The 13,256-nt window shown below is 39.2% G+C and overlaps 1 protein-coding gene across 3 annotated transcripts in view; it reads right to left on the minus strand.

Annotated features, from left to right (window-relative positions):
* Positions 1-13,256, minus strand: part of ndfip2 (Nedd4 family interacting protein 2) — a 119,187-nt gene that overhangs the window by 39,331 nt on the left and 66,600 nt on the right. For all 3 annotated transcript variants that reach the window (XM_041199259.1, XM_041199257.1, XM_041199260.1), the window contains one exon: positions 4,288-4,354. In XM_041199259.1, the coding sequence (XP_041055193.1) occupies positions 4,288-4,354 (67 nt within the window). The remainder of the gene's footprint in view (positions 1-4,287; positions 4,355-13,256) is intronic.

Here is a 13,256-nt window from a genome sequence, read left to right on the forward strand (position 1 = left end):
TTGCTCACAAATCTACAATGTGGTACTTTATTCACACCTTTTGAAAGTCCATATACACACACAAAAAAAATGCATGATCCACATCAACCCTCTCTGTTACTTGGTTGAGAAATTCAGATCAAATTTGTCAAAATATTCTAACAAGTCCTTATTAACCCTTGATAAATCAAATTTTTGTCCCAGGTTATAGTCTCAAAAGTTTCCCCATCACTGGCATTAGCTTGACTGGCCTGTATTTGCTAGGTTTATTTGTCTCCCCTTTTTGATCAGGGATCCTCTGGCACCACTCCCACATCAAAAGAGATTGAAAAATAGTGGTGAAGCCTTAACTATTTCCATCCTTACATCCTTCAGCAACCTAAAGCACATTCAATCCAGACCAGATGCCCTTACAATTTTCAGTGCTGCTCAAAGCTACTTGTTTGTAGCTCTCTATTGGATGTCAGAGCAGCAGGATAACTCACCTTGGCAGGCTGATTTGAGGTTGCTAGCATCCTTTCTGTACAGTCAAACACCAACCAAGGGATCTTCGTATCCTTGCCCCAGCATTAGGTAGCATTGCTGCCACCTTTGCTGCTGGTAAAATTGCAGTGGTGGCAGGTGGATGGGTGGTAAGTATGCCAACCGCTGGATTTAACATGCCCCCCTGGTTTCAAACTCGCCAGCAGAACATGCTCCAGTGTAAATTCACATTTAATTAGTGTTAGGTGACTCATTAATTGCATGACAAGTATCCTGAATGCTCCAAAAAGTTTGGATATACCTGCTTTCAAGGATCTTAAAGTGAAAAATAAAGCAATTCCAGGTGACCAGGCAACTTCAACTAGTTAGGAGCTTTTGTGTAGTCCACTGTCCTCCCATTTATGGTTCTAAACAGATCTTGTATTTTATTTACATTAAAGTTCTTCTACTTTATAAAAGGTGGCTACTTGAGGCAAAACAAATAACGTTAACTATTGTCTTAAGTTAAAAGACAAAGAATTTGCATTTATATAGCATCTTTTACATTCTCAGGACATCTCAAAATGCTTTACAGTTATTAAATTATGGAAAAGAATAGGGAAACAATGCTAGCAAGCATGGGATTTAAAGATCCCAGTCACAAGGAGCATTTGGTAAAATCTGATGATTACATCACCTGAAGTATTCAGAGACAGCTAATAGAAAAACAAAGACAAATCCTATTTTTTTAAACTATACAATCCCTCAGATTATCCTAAGCAGAAAGGAAATGGGCAAAGTATTTTTTTTAAAATTACTGTACGCTGACATGTCAACGAAAATATTGTCACATCAAAAAAACCTACAGGTTTTGGCAATCTACAAAAACAGAAAATGCAATGAGGTGCCCGCATGATATCCTAACCTTTTTAGTCCTTTTAGATGACAACACACCAGCTATGCATTTTCAGCATCAGATGTTTTTATTTTTGCTCTCACTTATCATTGCCAAACCAATTTATAAGTGGATACTCCAGTTATCAATTTGGCACAAGTGTCATCTGCAAAAAAAATGTCTACTAAATAGAAGAAATGAAAAAGTGGCAATAGAAATACTCGATTCAGAAGCACGGGGCTGAGCAATGTCGTAGTGGGGAATGTTGTCACAGGCTGAGGAAAAAACAAGTTGTCCTGACACATGCTCTGATCCTTTTATACAATGGGGGAGAGACTACCACATTGATTGGTGTCACCAAATTTCAGTGTGCATTGGCATCGTTCACTCTATGACTTCTTCAAAACACTGATTTGCCTGGCTCCTCTCCCGTGTGGACGATTACAAATGACAAGAATATGTGCTTACTGCCCAAGTGATCTCAATTACTTATTTTAGATTTGATACATATAAACACACACTTTGTTGCAACTTAATTCTTCAGTTTCATGTTTCCTACTTAGAAGAAGGCGGCAAGAATTTCAGGGATATGCAGCAATCTGAAAACATCTGCTTTCATTTAATAATTTTAATTGCATTCAGATTTCCAGCATCTGCAGAATTATTTTTATTTGTTTTCTTATAGCAACTCTTGCAAAAGAAAACAGAAAAAGGAACAGCAGTGTTATGCAAACTCAATTTCCATTTACTTAATGCTTTGCACCAATATCATGTTCGTGTCTGTTTCAGAGATTTACCCACAGATCTAGGGAAGGTTTTTTTTTTAAAACTATGAAGTTGTTCATTTTCTATGCCCTGCGGCGGGCGCAAGTCCGGCCCATCCGGACGCGAAGTAGTGCAAGATGACATTGCCGAGCTTTCCGACATCGTCGCGCACATGCGCAATATCTCACTTGACGGGCTCACACGGCAATTGGAAGTGCGCCCACTGACAATTAAGCCCACTAAGAAGGCAACTGAAAGCGATTTTTCATGGCTCGTCTACTTTGCGGACGGGCCAATCGGCCTGGCGGTCTTTACATTTCGCTCAAACCTTGATCCAGGGCGGAATGAAATCACTGGGAAATAAAGTAAAGAGAGATATCTAGGGACTGTTTTTCTTTAATGGGTTATGCTTTCAGGTGATTGATGGTGCTGCATGGACATATTTTGCAGCATTTTTGTTGTTCTGTTTATTCTGTGGAGGTCTGCAGCTCACTGAAGCAGCTGTCTGCCTTCAGGGAGCTCAGTGGAAGTGCTCACTAGCACCCATGATGACATCAGCATCCGCCCTCTTCCCGCTCCCAGTGGCAATGCTGAGCCTTTCTCAGTGTGTGTTTCATGCTGGTTGTCCATTAACCAGCCAGCCGGTGTAAAATTGCGGTGGGGGGCTGATGGCGGTCAGAGGCCCATTTCCCATCCATTCCTGGGCCGGCCGATCACGTGCACCCGATGAGTGAAAAATTCAGGCAATTTATTAACAAGAATAAATACATTAAAATACATCAAGAAAATATATCTCAACTGTTTAGGATGTCATCTGATCATCTCTTTGCACCTCACTCTATAGTCCTCTTAACATTATAATCATGAAAAGCCCCCAAAATTACTGTTATACAGAAAAGCTTAAACATTTAATATGAATAGTGATAGAAAATTCAAATTAACTCTATAATCAGAAAAGCTCAAAGGAGTGTATCTCATTTTGGCTGGGATTTAAAACAAGCATTTCTTTTTAATCACATGGTACCCTTAGGACAGGAAATAATACCAATCCACGTGTCTATAATGGGAGCATGCTGTCTACGCATGGTGAGCAGCTCCCTTTCTGCTGGGAGACCAACACGAGAAGCCTCCAACAGGTTGTGTGCAATTAAAAATTTGCAATTTCTCCTCAAATACACTCAAAATACATTGAAGGTATTTCTTTTCCCATCCCATTGCCAATCAATATTGAATAAAATTATTTTTTAAAAATACAAATGTAAATAGATTGTGATTAATCTCAACTACAATACTAATTTAATGTTTGACAATTAAATGTGTTCGCTTACGTACAAAATAGAGGCTATCATCCGTTTATTTTTGTTTATTCCCAAACAATATTATAGTATTACTTGATCAATTTGCAACTTTGTCAATAACATTAAAACTATGGTAAACATGTTAGAATTATTTTTGATAAGTGTAGCACTTGAGAAAGGTCTATACAGGCCAGAAAGCGGAAAACTGCATCAACTAGCCTGTGTCAGCAGTCAGGCATTTGGTACATTTCAAAAGATATCGCTTTTCCTGCCACCCTTTCCAAAATGCAATACTGTTCTGACATGTTAGGCTTCTTCTGGACTTTCAAATAAAAACAGATAATAATCACTAAACACAGGCAAGTTCGGACTGCCAACAGTAGCTGGAATTATAACTAAAATGGACGCTACCATTCTCGAGTTAAGGACCATGAAACAGGCACTTTTAAAAAAGCAATTAAATGCCCATTATTAATTAATTAACTGGAATAAATTACTACTTCAAGCCACTCTATAATGCATGTCTAAACGAAACTTCAATTATACTGTCTATTTTCATAACAAAGATCAAGAAATTCTCTTGTGAATGATGGGGAGGGACTAAAAAAACTTCAATGTTCAAGCATAAATACCTCTACAATAACACCCGATGCCAGACTAATTTTTCCCCCACATAAAAACACAAAAGTTCCTACCCTTACAATTCAGATCCAATAAATATGCAACATATTTTCAATTTATGCATTTGTACCAAGTGGAATGAGGCTTGTTGAAAATATACCAAGCAGATGAATGATTTAAAATGTGTAGTTAAGAAAAAAAAGCCACATCTTTCAAAAAAGACTTTTAGTTACGAGCATATTGAGTGTGAAAAAAAAATCAGCTCACCAAGAACAAGGAATATCCACCAAAGCCAATACTGACCATTGAAATAGCCATTGAAATAATCAGAAAACTGAAAAAGAAAAAGAGAAGATTATTTTGTAATCACACAGACAATACTGAAGATTTTTTCCATCTTTTGTAAGAAGTTACAGCATAAATTTTGAAACAGACAATACTGTAATTTTGAAAATTTTCAATTTCATGGTTTTGGTGGTATGTTGCATGCTAAGACTGTGCAATGAGCTTTTATTTGGCTTCATCATGCGAAGAAAAAAATTGCTTTGCACTTTTTGCTACCATAGGAAAAGATATAGCAAATTCAAAGAGAACAGGCTTTGAAATAGCAGTAAGCATAAAAAGAAAGCAGAACAATGGCCTGAAACGAGATTTCACTACTTTGGACAAATTTGGAGCATTGCACCTAAACACTATACAAAACCTGTATCTGTAAATGGAGTATAGCTAAAACATGATCCTAAGATTTTCCAACAAGAGTTTTATATTTGACATTATGCCTCCCCTTAAATAAGAGGTCATAAAATGAAATTTTATCTATGTTTACTTTGTCAGTACTTATTCAATGAATTTCAAACCAGAGGTGACTAGCTACAATAAGTGTACTCCAAAGATGTTATAAAACAATTGACTCAGGTAAAATTTTGTTCATGGGTGCAAACGTTCCTCAGTCTCACTGGAAGGGCCTTGCGTGCAGCCAACACATTTTGTAAAAGTGCAGACGCGCTGCCCTCAGCTTTTTGTCAAATTACTTCTATGTACAGAATTCAGTGTACTCACAATTTTCCAGTATGAACTGGCTGGCTGCATGGGACTTGGAAAATTTTTCCTATATAATGCTACCATAAGATCATCGATCTGTTACTTCTTTTGTTTTGTTATTGAATGAACAGTCAGCCAGCTTTCTTGCTTTACATTGTTGTTACTGCTTGCACAATGCTACAATACAGCCACTAACAAAATCAAACCACTGACACAAGAATACAGCATCCCACTGATCTCGATATTAATACCACATCCATATTAGTTTAATCGTATCAGAGTGGGATGTTACAATGACCTCCTGAAAGAAGAGTTTTTGACCTTAAGCGCTCCTGCTGCTAATCACTGCCAAGGATACCAGTGCCATAAAGGCCTCAAACTCATTAGAGTCTTTTACTTTTCAAACTAGCCACTCCAGCATTCAGTTCCCAGCAGATTTCAACATGGCTAAATGAACCTGAAAACTGAATTTCAGCTTTTCCTGTTAATGGTTATGCTATGATGATTTGACTCTGCATGATGTGAGAAATCTTAAGGCAGCTGGAGCACAAGGGTTGTTATGGAATAGAGAACAGGTACTGCGCCTTCCTAGAAACCAGATTGCACGCAACAATGATCAAAAGGTTAATCAGATACCCCTCTGTGGTTACCATTCAACACAAATCAAAGATCTTTAACAGATGGGTGCACCTATTTTCTGGAGCCTTACCCGCAGTGTTAAATTCCTGCACCCAAATGGGGAGCCCCGAGGAGTCCGAGACTCCATCAAGATGTAGATGGCACTGTGCTATCAGCCCACACAGGTTAGTCCGCCAATTTCAAGTAATTGGGTTGGATCATGGGGGCCTGGAGAAGGAAGGGTTGGGGCTCAGAGTCTGTGATCGAGGATCAGCGAAGAGTCAGGTTGGAAGACCGCAGATGTCGGGAGTACAATTAGGGTGGTCAGGAGTGCTGTCAGGTATCAAATACAAAGATTGCAGCCCTTAGAAGGGCTGTTGGGAAGAGTGGGGCTAAGAGGTTGGGGTCAAGGCTGGGGGTGAGGGAGAATTGTCGGAGACATATGTGACCAGGAGTGTAGTGATTATGGTAAGTACTTTCCATTTTTTATTAAAGTGGTGCTTAGCATTGGTCTTGTGGAGGCAAATCAGCACTGGCGCTTGCTGCTTCATGGCACATGAAAGGTCCTTTATTTGCATAAGTAATGGGACAAATACTGCTTCAGATATGGGTAAAAACTTCTTTGGTTCCTTTACCAAGATGGCATCTAGCACGATTCATGGCAGAATGTGCACTCGCAAATCATTTTGGTCCCCAAAAGGCACCATAACACAAACAAAAATTTGGCTTCCAAAGTGTTTTGTCAAGTTTTTGTTATATGTTCATTTACATTTTCTGCTAAGGATCCTCAAATTCCTTTAGACCTTATTTTTCTCTCCACAGGATTTTAATGGAGCAACAAGAGTTTGTCAGACTGCTTACAATAATACATTGTTATTCTATTACTGAAGCTGCCATTTGAGTAGTGCAACACTAAAATCTTATTAAATGAAATGAGAAAGCAAACAATTACAGAAGTAAAGCAACTGTCACTGCTGGTGCGACCCAATGGACAAATTAAGAAAGATTAAACAGTCTAAACCAGGGTCTTACTAGACTAATTTCTATCTTAAAAATACAAGCAGGCCTCTTGGCATTTCATCATTCCAAATGAAACAGATGAGTAAGTCTCTTTCCAGTTGGCATAACCTCTTGAACATGTAATACTTGACATTTAAAAAACAGTCAAGTACTTTCTTTTAAGGTGCTTCCCCAGTAGCAACCTATAACGCAAATGTGCAATATATCTTTATGATCAAAATATTTCAATAATAGTTGGAATTGAACTAGATTTGTATTACATTCTGGGGAAACCACAAAAATGAACAACCTTCCTCCAAGACATATTAGATATTAGTCAGCATCGCTCCACATGGTGCTGTGCTCCTGTGTGATGCATAAGGTCTCCAAATGCGTCAGAGCATCAATCGTTTTAACTAGTACTTATACTGGAAAAAAGAACAGGATGTATGCACTCCTGACAAGACACGAGGGAATGCCTGGTTTGGAATGTGGTTCATGAAATCTGTCCTCTTCAAAGGATGACATCTGCACAAGGCAGGGAAATTTTTTTCTCATTCAGCATCCTATGAAAACTACTGGATACTGAATTAATGGTACTTAGCACAAAGAAGAGGAAGACACTTGTCAAAGCAGCAGCAACAATAGGTACAAACATACAATAGAAGACAGAGAGGAAACGACCAGCTGGTCTATCAAGTTTATCCCTTTCAGTCATGTTACAACTAAGCAACGTGACCACATCATGACTATTTCTCCCAGCACATGATGGGACCAAAACTTGACACAGCATTCTAGATGAGGCCTAAACAAGGCCCATTAAAGTACGTCAGAGACACAATAGAGCACTTGGTTTTGTTTTGGGTTATCCCAACGATACATTCCAATATCCTGTTTATTTTCACCCACTGCAATGATTATGGATTTTTTGAGACGCAAGGGAAAACTCTAGTACATGGTGAAGGTGCCCCAAGTAGCAATTTTGCAGGTACTATTAATGAACACTTTGTTAAGGATGCTCAGAAAACAGCCACAGAACAGGTATAGCAACCTTTTACAAAACGAGTGGGTTCCCTGCTGGAGAGGTAATAACAGTGGAGAATATATTCCATTAACCACTGACAAATCTCTGCTTGATGACTAATGTGCTCATAACTTTCAGAACAATATTGGAGGAGTATACATAAAAGGCAGATGCTTTTATGATCATACACATGGTGGAAATGGCATTTAAGCTTAAATTCATGAGACAGGGGATAAAATGAAAAATCACTTTTTTTTGTGTTAAGTAAAAATAGGACACCATCAGATTCAAACTTTTTGACAGCCATTACTTGCATTTCATTAATCTGGCTTCCATGACAAATATTTGAATTCACAAGTTTGAAAAGAACTGAAAGGAAGAAGCTTCAAATTTACGATGAATAATTAGATGTCTAGAGTCAAAACAGGGGCCTTTCAGGACTTAATTTCCAGGTATCCTTCAGAAAGTCAGACTAAAGAATGGGTTTTAGTCTTAGGTTCACAAAACATTGCAGCTATCCAATAACATATGGTATTCCACAAAAGAAATAACTGATAATCTGAGATGAAAACTAATGCACAAACTTCAAATGTTACAAGTTCAGTTTAATGGGTATTTTGCATAAATAGCAAACAAAGGTTATGATAGACCATTTACTTGTATTCATCCCCTCTCAACAGGTGAGTGGATGCTGGCTTGGTGGAGCTGTGAAATACAAACTGAAAGTTTAGAGAGGTGTGCTTTGTTGTGAGGGAGTTAGATCAAGACCTTGTTAGTTCAACAGAAAAAATATTGAGGATGAGAATAGGACTTGTGCGTTGAGACAAGTTTGCTGTGTTATGGGGGAAGTGCGATCAGGTGGGCTCTATCCGCCATTTGAACGAGTATGAAATTACATAGAATTACCTTTGTTTCCTGCATTTTGATTTTCTATGGCAATATAATATCAGTGAAAATGTAAATAGAAACAATTGCCTATATAGAGAAAAAGCATCTGGCCTCCCGACTGATGATCTAGATTTCAGAAGAGAAGTGCCCAGTGATGCAAAATGATGGATTAGCAAATAACCTCATGCCCACAAGATTTAGTAGGCCATCTCAATGCAAATTTAGGAATCCTTCTACTACATTCCAAAGTAAACTTCCTACAGCAAGACTGCAAAAATCTACATGGTAATTACCCAAGGGCTGTAGGATGTCAAATCAGACCAACATTTCAAACTCAGCTCAGAATTATCTAGGTGGCTAATAGGAGTTCGCTCAGTAGCGTGGCACTCGTTGATACTGGCTGATGTTAACAGATGACTTGTTCTTTTAACAATAACATTTGTTATCAAATTCACTGGTGCCAAAGCTTTATCCTGTGATATGGATTGAAGAAAAGGCAAAACCTAGGTCAGTAAAATTCCTCACACAATGACCCAGTCTACACAATTAGAGCATCCAGCCCAAGCACTTCATGCAGCACCAGGAATATCTCCATTCAGCACTGCTTGCTGCCACACCATGGTCAGACAGCCCTCAATACTGATCCCCTCAATGTAACTGAATGGGTGTACAATTCAGCGCTACAAATTAGATAATACTGAAGCAAAAAGAATCATGAGATGGTATCCTTAGGTGCGGAGTTGCCTGGAGGGGTGTTTGATAACAACTAATGAAAAGCTGCATTGGAGTCTGACACTGGCTGATATAAGGATTGTCAGAGTACCTAAAGACAGATCTGGCATAAAAGTCATGTCAGTGTGCTGCTTTCTTTTAAAAATAATTCTCCTGTTACCTTTGGGGAATATGCTACAGCCTATCAAAGCAAATATGGTTGTGAACTCTGGGGACATGAAGTAGAATGATAGTCATAGAAGGGCAACATGCATTTCAGATAACCATCATGGCTCTCTGCGCACTGAAGGGTTTAACGCATTTTGCAACAATGCTTAACCTTTCACTAGCACTAGAAGTTGAGAATTGGTGAACTTAAACAGGATATTCCGTTGGTCACTATGCTAACAGCATGTCAGTCACTGCAATTAAGTAGGTATCATCTGGAGGGAGGTCAAAGCTCAAAGTGTCAAATTATGCCAAAAATTAAGCTCTAAAATCACAAAACTAAAATATAACAACATCCCCACCATATCCCAAAGTCACAGTTGCCTTACAGATCACAAGATCTCGGGTTCAATGCATGGTCCATGTTGAATGAGTTGATTTCAGTTGGGCCAGCAATTAAGGCGCAACAATTAGTTCCCCATTCCTGGCCATGTTCCATTAAGTTAAGCTGAAAAGTCACTGAAAATAAATTGTTGGCTGAGAAAGTTCAGGTTTGACTGTAATGCTCTCCGTAATGTAACAGCTTACTAACACTTATTATTTAGACTTGGGCATGAAAAATAATCACTTGATCAAAGAACAAGAGACTCATGCAATCACACTTCCAACATGAGTCAGTGCTTTCATACATGTAAATGGAAGCAAAAAAACACAAACTTTATAATAGAATTTTAAAAATCCTGGCATGAGCAGCAATAGAAAATGAACGGAACTGTGGAGCTTTCAATCATAGCAAAAACATTTGAAGGATCACTACATTAATGTGAGAGTGCGACACCATGTGGAGTGTGGGATGATATCGATAACAGAATAAAGTAAGATCAGCCCTTTACATTGGATCACATTCTGAAGAAACAATGTCAACTTAACTGCAACTACATATAACTGATGTCAAAAGACACAGGTATGCAAAACAATCATTGTATGTGTGAGAAGACTGCTGACAAATGTAAAAATCTGAATACAGTATCATTCCCATTAATAAAATGGGAAAACACCTTCTTCAATTAACAAGGAGGAACAAGGAATGACAATAAGGTAATGAATGATTATATTACTGGATAAGTAATCAGTGACTATACTAATGATCCAGAAAATGAGTGTTCAAATCCCACCATGTCAGTTTGAAAATTGAGTTTAGTTTATCAAAAAGAGTTAGAAATTAAAGGCTGGCATCAGTAAAAAGTTATTTCATCGTGATTAAAAAAACAATTAATTCACTAGTGTTCCTTATGGAAGGAAACCTGTCATCTTCACTTAGTACGGCCAGTCCTGCACCAATGTAATTGACACTTAACTACTGTGAAATGGCCCAGCGAGACACTGAGTTGTATGAAATCACGACAAGGGTTTCATCCACACCATGAGCCTGAACACAAGAAAAGTACAAAACAACAATGTCGCAATGCAATAATATCAGAGGAGCAAAACACTCCTATGATTTCTGACAAAGTGGTAAACAATGTGATTCTTCACTTATCTGTTATTTATGTACATTACTGACATTTTGACAGTGTCTTCAACAAACCAATGCAACCCGATTGCTTTCCTCAGTTCCTTTTAAATCTCTACTCTGAATGAACATTAAATTGTAAAAAATAGGCCAGTTTTATTGCTATCACATGTGATTACTGGTGTTGATCTGCTTTATAATTGTTGTGCAATCAAATTTATTACAGTAAATTTTATTCAAGTTTATACATGCCCTGAAATGAAAATTTCAATGTTTTCCTGAACAGTGCTTGTTTACTTCAGGGTACATCTTCTCACAGCATGGAGTGACACTTTATAAAAAGTGAGTAAATTTAACTGCAACTGATATTACATTCTGAAGCTTCAGTTATTATAATCCGTAATAAGTTAGAGAAAGAACACCACCCTCACCACCTCCAAAGAAATGAATTTTGTCTCTATAATCAACTTATACTTTCCACAACACTGCCATCCATTGCTGGAATTCTGCAACTGCTGCCGCCAAATCTGGGTCTTCTGAAAATGGTGACATCTGCAGCCAGAATTCTACAGCTGCTTATGCTGCAGTAACATTAGTCCTGGACATTAGTGACCACGAATATCAAAACTTATTCTTTCTGCAGTCATTCATACTGATCCACAAATGAGTTCTACCTTCCACAATCTCTGTCATTCTATGTGCATTGTGACAGGGTTCTCTTACTTTCCACATGGATTCAGACACCCTACCTAGATTTTTAAAAAATTTGTTCATGGGAATGTGGGCATTGCTAGCAAAACCAGCATGCATTGTCCATCCCTAACTACCCTCCAGAAGGTGATGGTACACCGCCTTCTTGAAAAGCTGCAGTCCACATTGTGTAGGTACACCCACAGTACTGTTTGGGAAGGAGGGAGGCCCAGCAACAGTGAAGGAATAGTGATATATTTCCAAGTCAGGATGGTGTGTAACTTGGAGGGCAACTTACAGGTGGTGGTGCTCCCATGTATCTGCTGCTTTTGTCCTTCTAAATGGTAGAGGTGGTGGGTTTGGAAGGTGCTGCCTAAAAGACTCTTGGTGAGTTTCTGCAGTGCATCTTGTAGGTGGTACACACTGCTGCCACTGTTCGTCAGTGGTGGAGAGAGTGAATGTTTGTGGAAGGGGTGACAATCAAGCAGGCTTTGTCCTGATGATGTCAAACTTCGAGTATTGTTGGAGTGCTCTTATCCAGGCAAGTGGAGAGTATTCCATCTCACTCCTGACTTGTGCCTTGTAGACGGTGGACAGGTTTTAGGGAGTAAGATGGTGAGTTACTCACCAGAGGATCCCTAGCCTCTAACCTGCTCATGTAGCCACAGTATTTATGTGGCTAGTCCAGTTCAGTTTCTGGCCAAAGGTAACACCCAGGATGTTGATAGTACGATTCAGTGATGGTAATGCCGTTGAATGTCAAGGGGCGATGGTTAGATTCTTTCTTGTTGGAGATGGTCATTGCCTGATGCCCATTGTGTGGCGTGAATGTTACTTGTCAGCCCAAGCCTGGATATTGTCCAGGTCTTGCTGCATTTGGACATGGACTGCTTCAGTATCTGAGGAGTCGCGAATGGTGCTGAACATTGTGCAATCACCAGCAAACATCCCCACTTTTCTGACCTTATGATGGAAGGAAGGTCATTGATGAGGCAGCTGAAGATGGTTGGGCCTAGGACACTACCCGAGGAACTTCTGCAGTGATGTCCTGGAACTGAGATGACTGACCTCCAACAAACTCCTTTGTTGTAGGTATGACTCCAACCAGCAGAGAGTTTCCCCCTGATTCCCAGTGACTCCAGTTTTGCTCAGGCTCCTTGATGACACATTCGGTCAAATACTGCCTTGATGTCAAGGGCAGTCACTTTCACCTCACGTCTGAAGTTTAGCACTTTTGTCCATGTTTGAGTGACCTTGACAGAACCCAAACTGAGCGTCATTGAGCAGGTTATTGCTAAGCAACTGTCACTTGATAGTGCTATTGATGACCCCTTCCATCACTTCACTGATGATCTAGAGTAGGCTAATAGGGTGGCGTAATTGGCTGGATTGGATTTGTCCTATTTTGTGTGTGTAGGGCATACCTTGGCAATTTTCCACATTGCTGGGTAGATGCCAGTGTTGTATCTGTACTGGAACTGCTTGGCTAGGGGCACACCAAGTTCTGGAGCATAAGTCTTCAGTACTATTGCCAGAATACTGTCAGGGCCCATAGCCTTTGCAGTATCCAGTATCCTCAGCCGT

The sequence above is a fragment of the Carcharodon carcharias genome, chromosome 11 (genome assembly GCF_017639515.1).
Source record: "Carcharodon carcharias isolate sCarCar2 chromosome 11, sCarCar2.pri, whole genome shotgun sequence".
Taxonomy (NCBI): Eukaryota; Metazoa; Chordata; class Chondrichthyes; order Lamniformes; family Lamnidae; genus Carcharodon; species Carcharodon carcharias.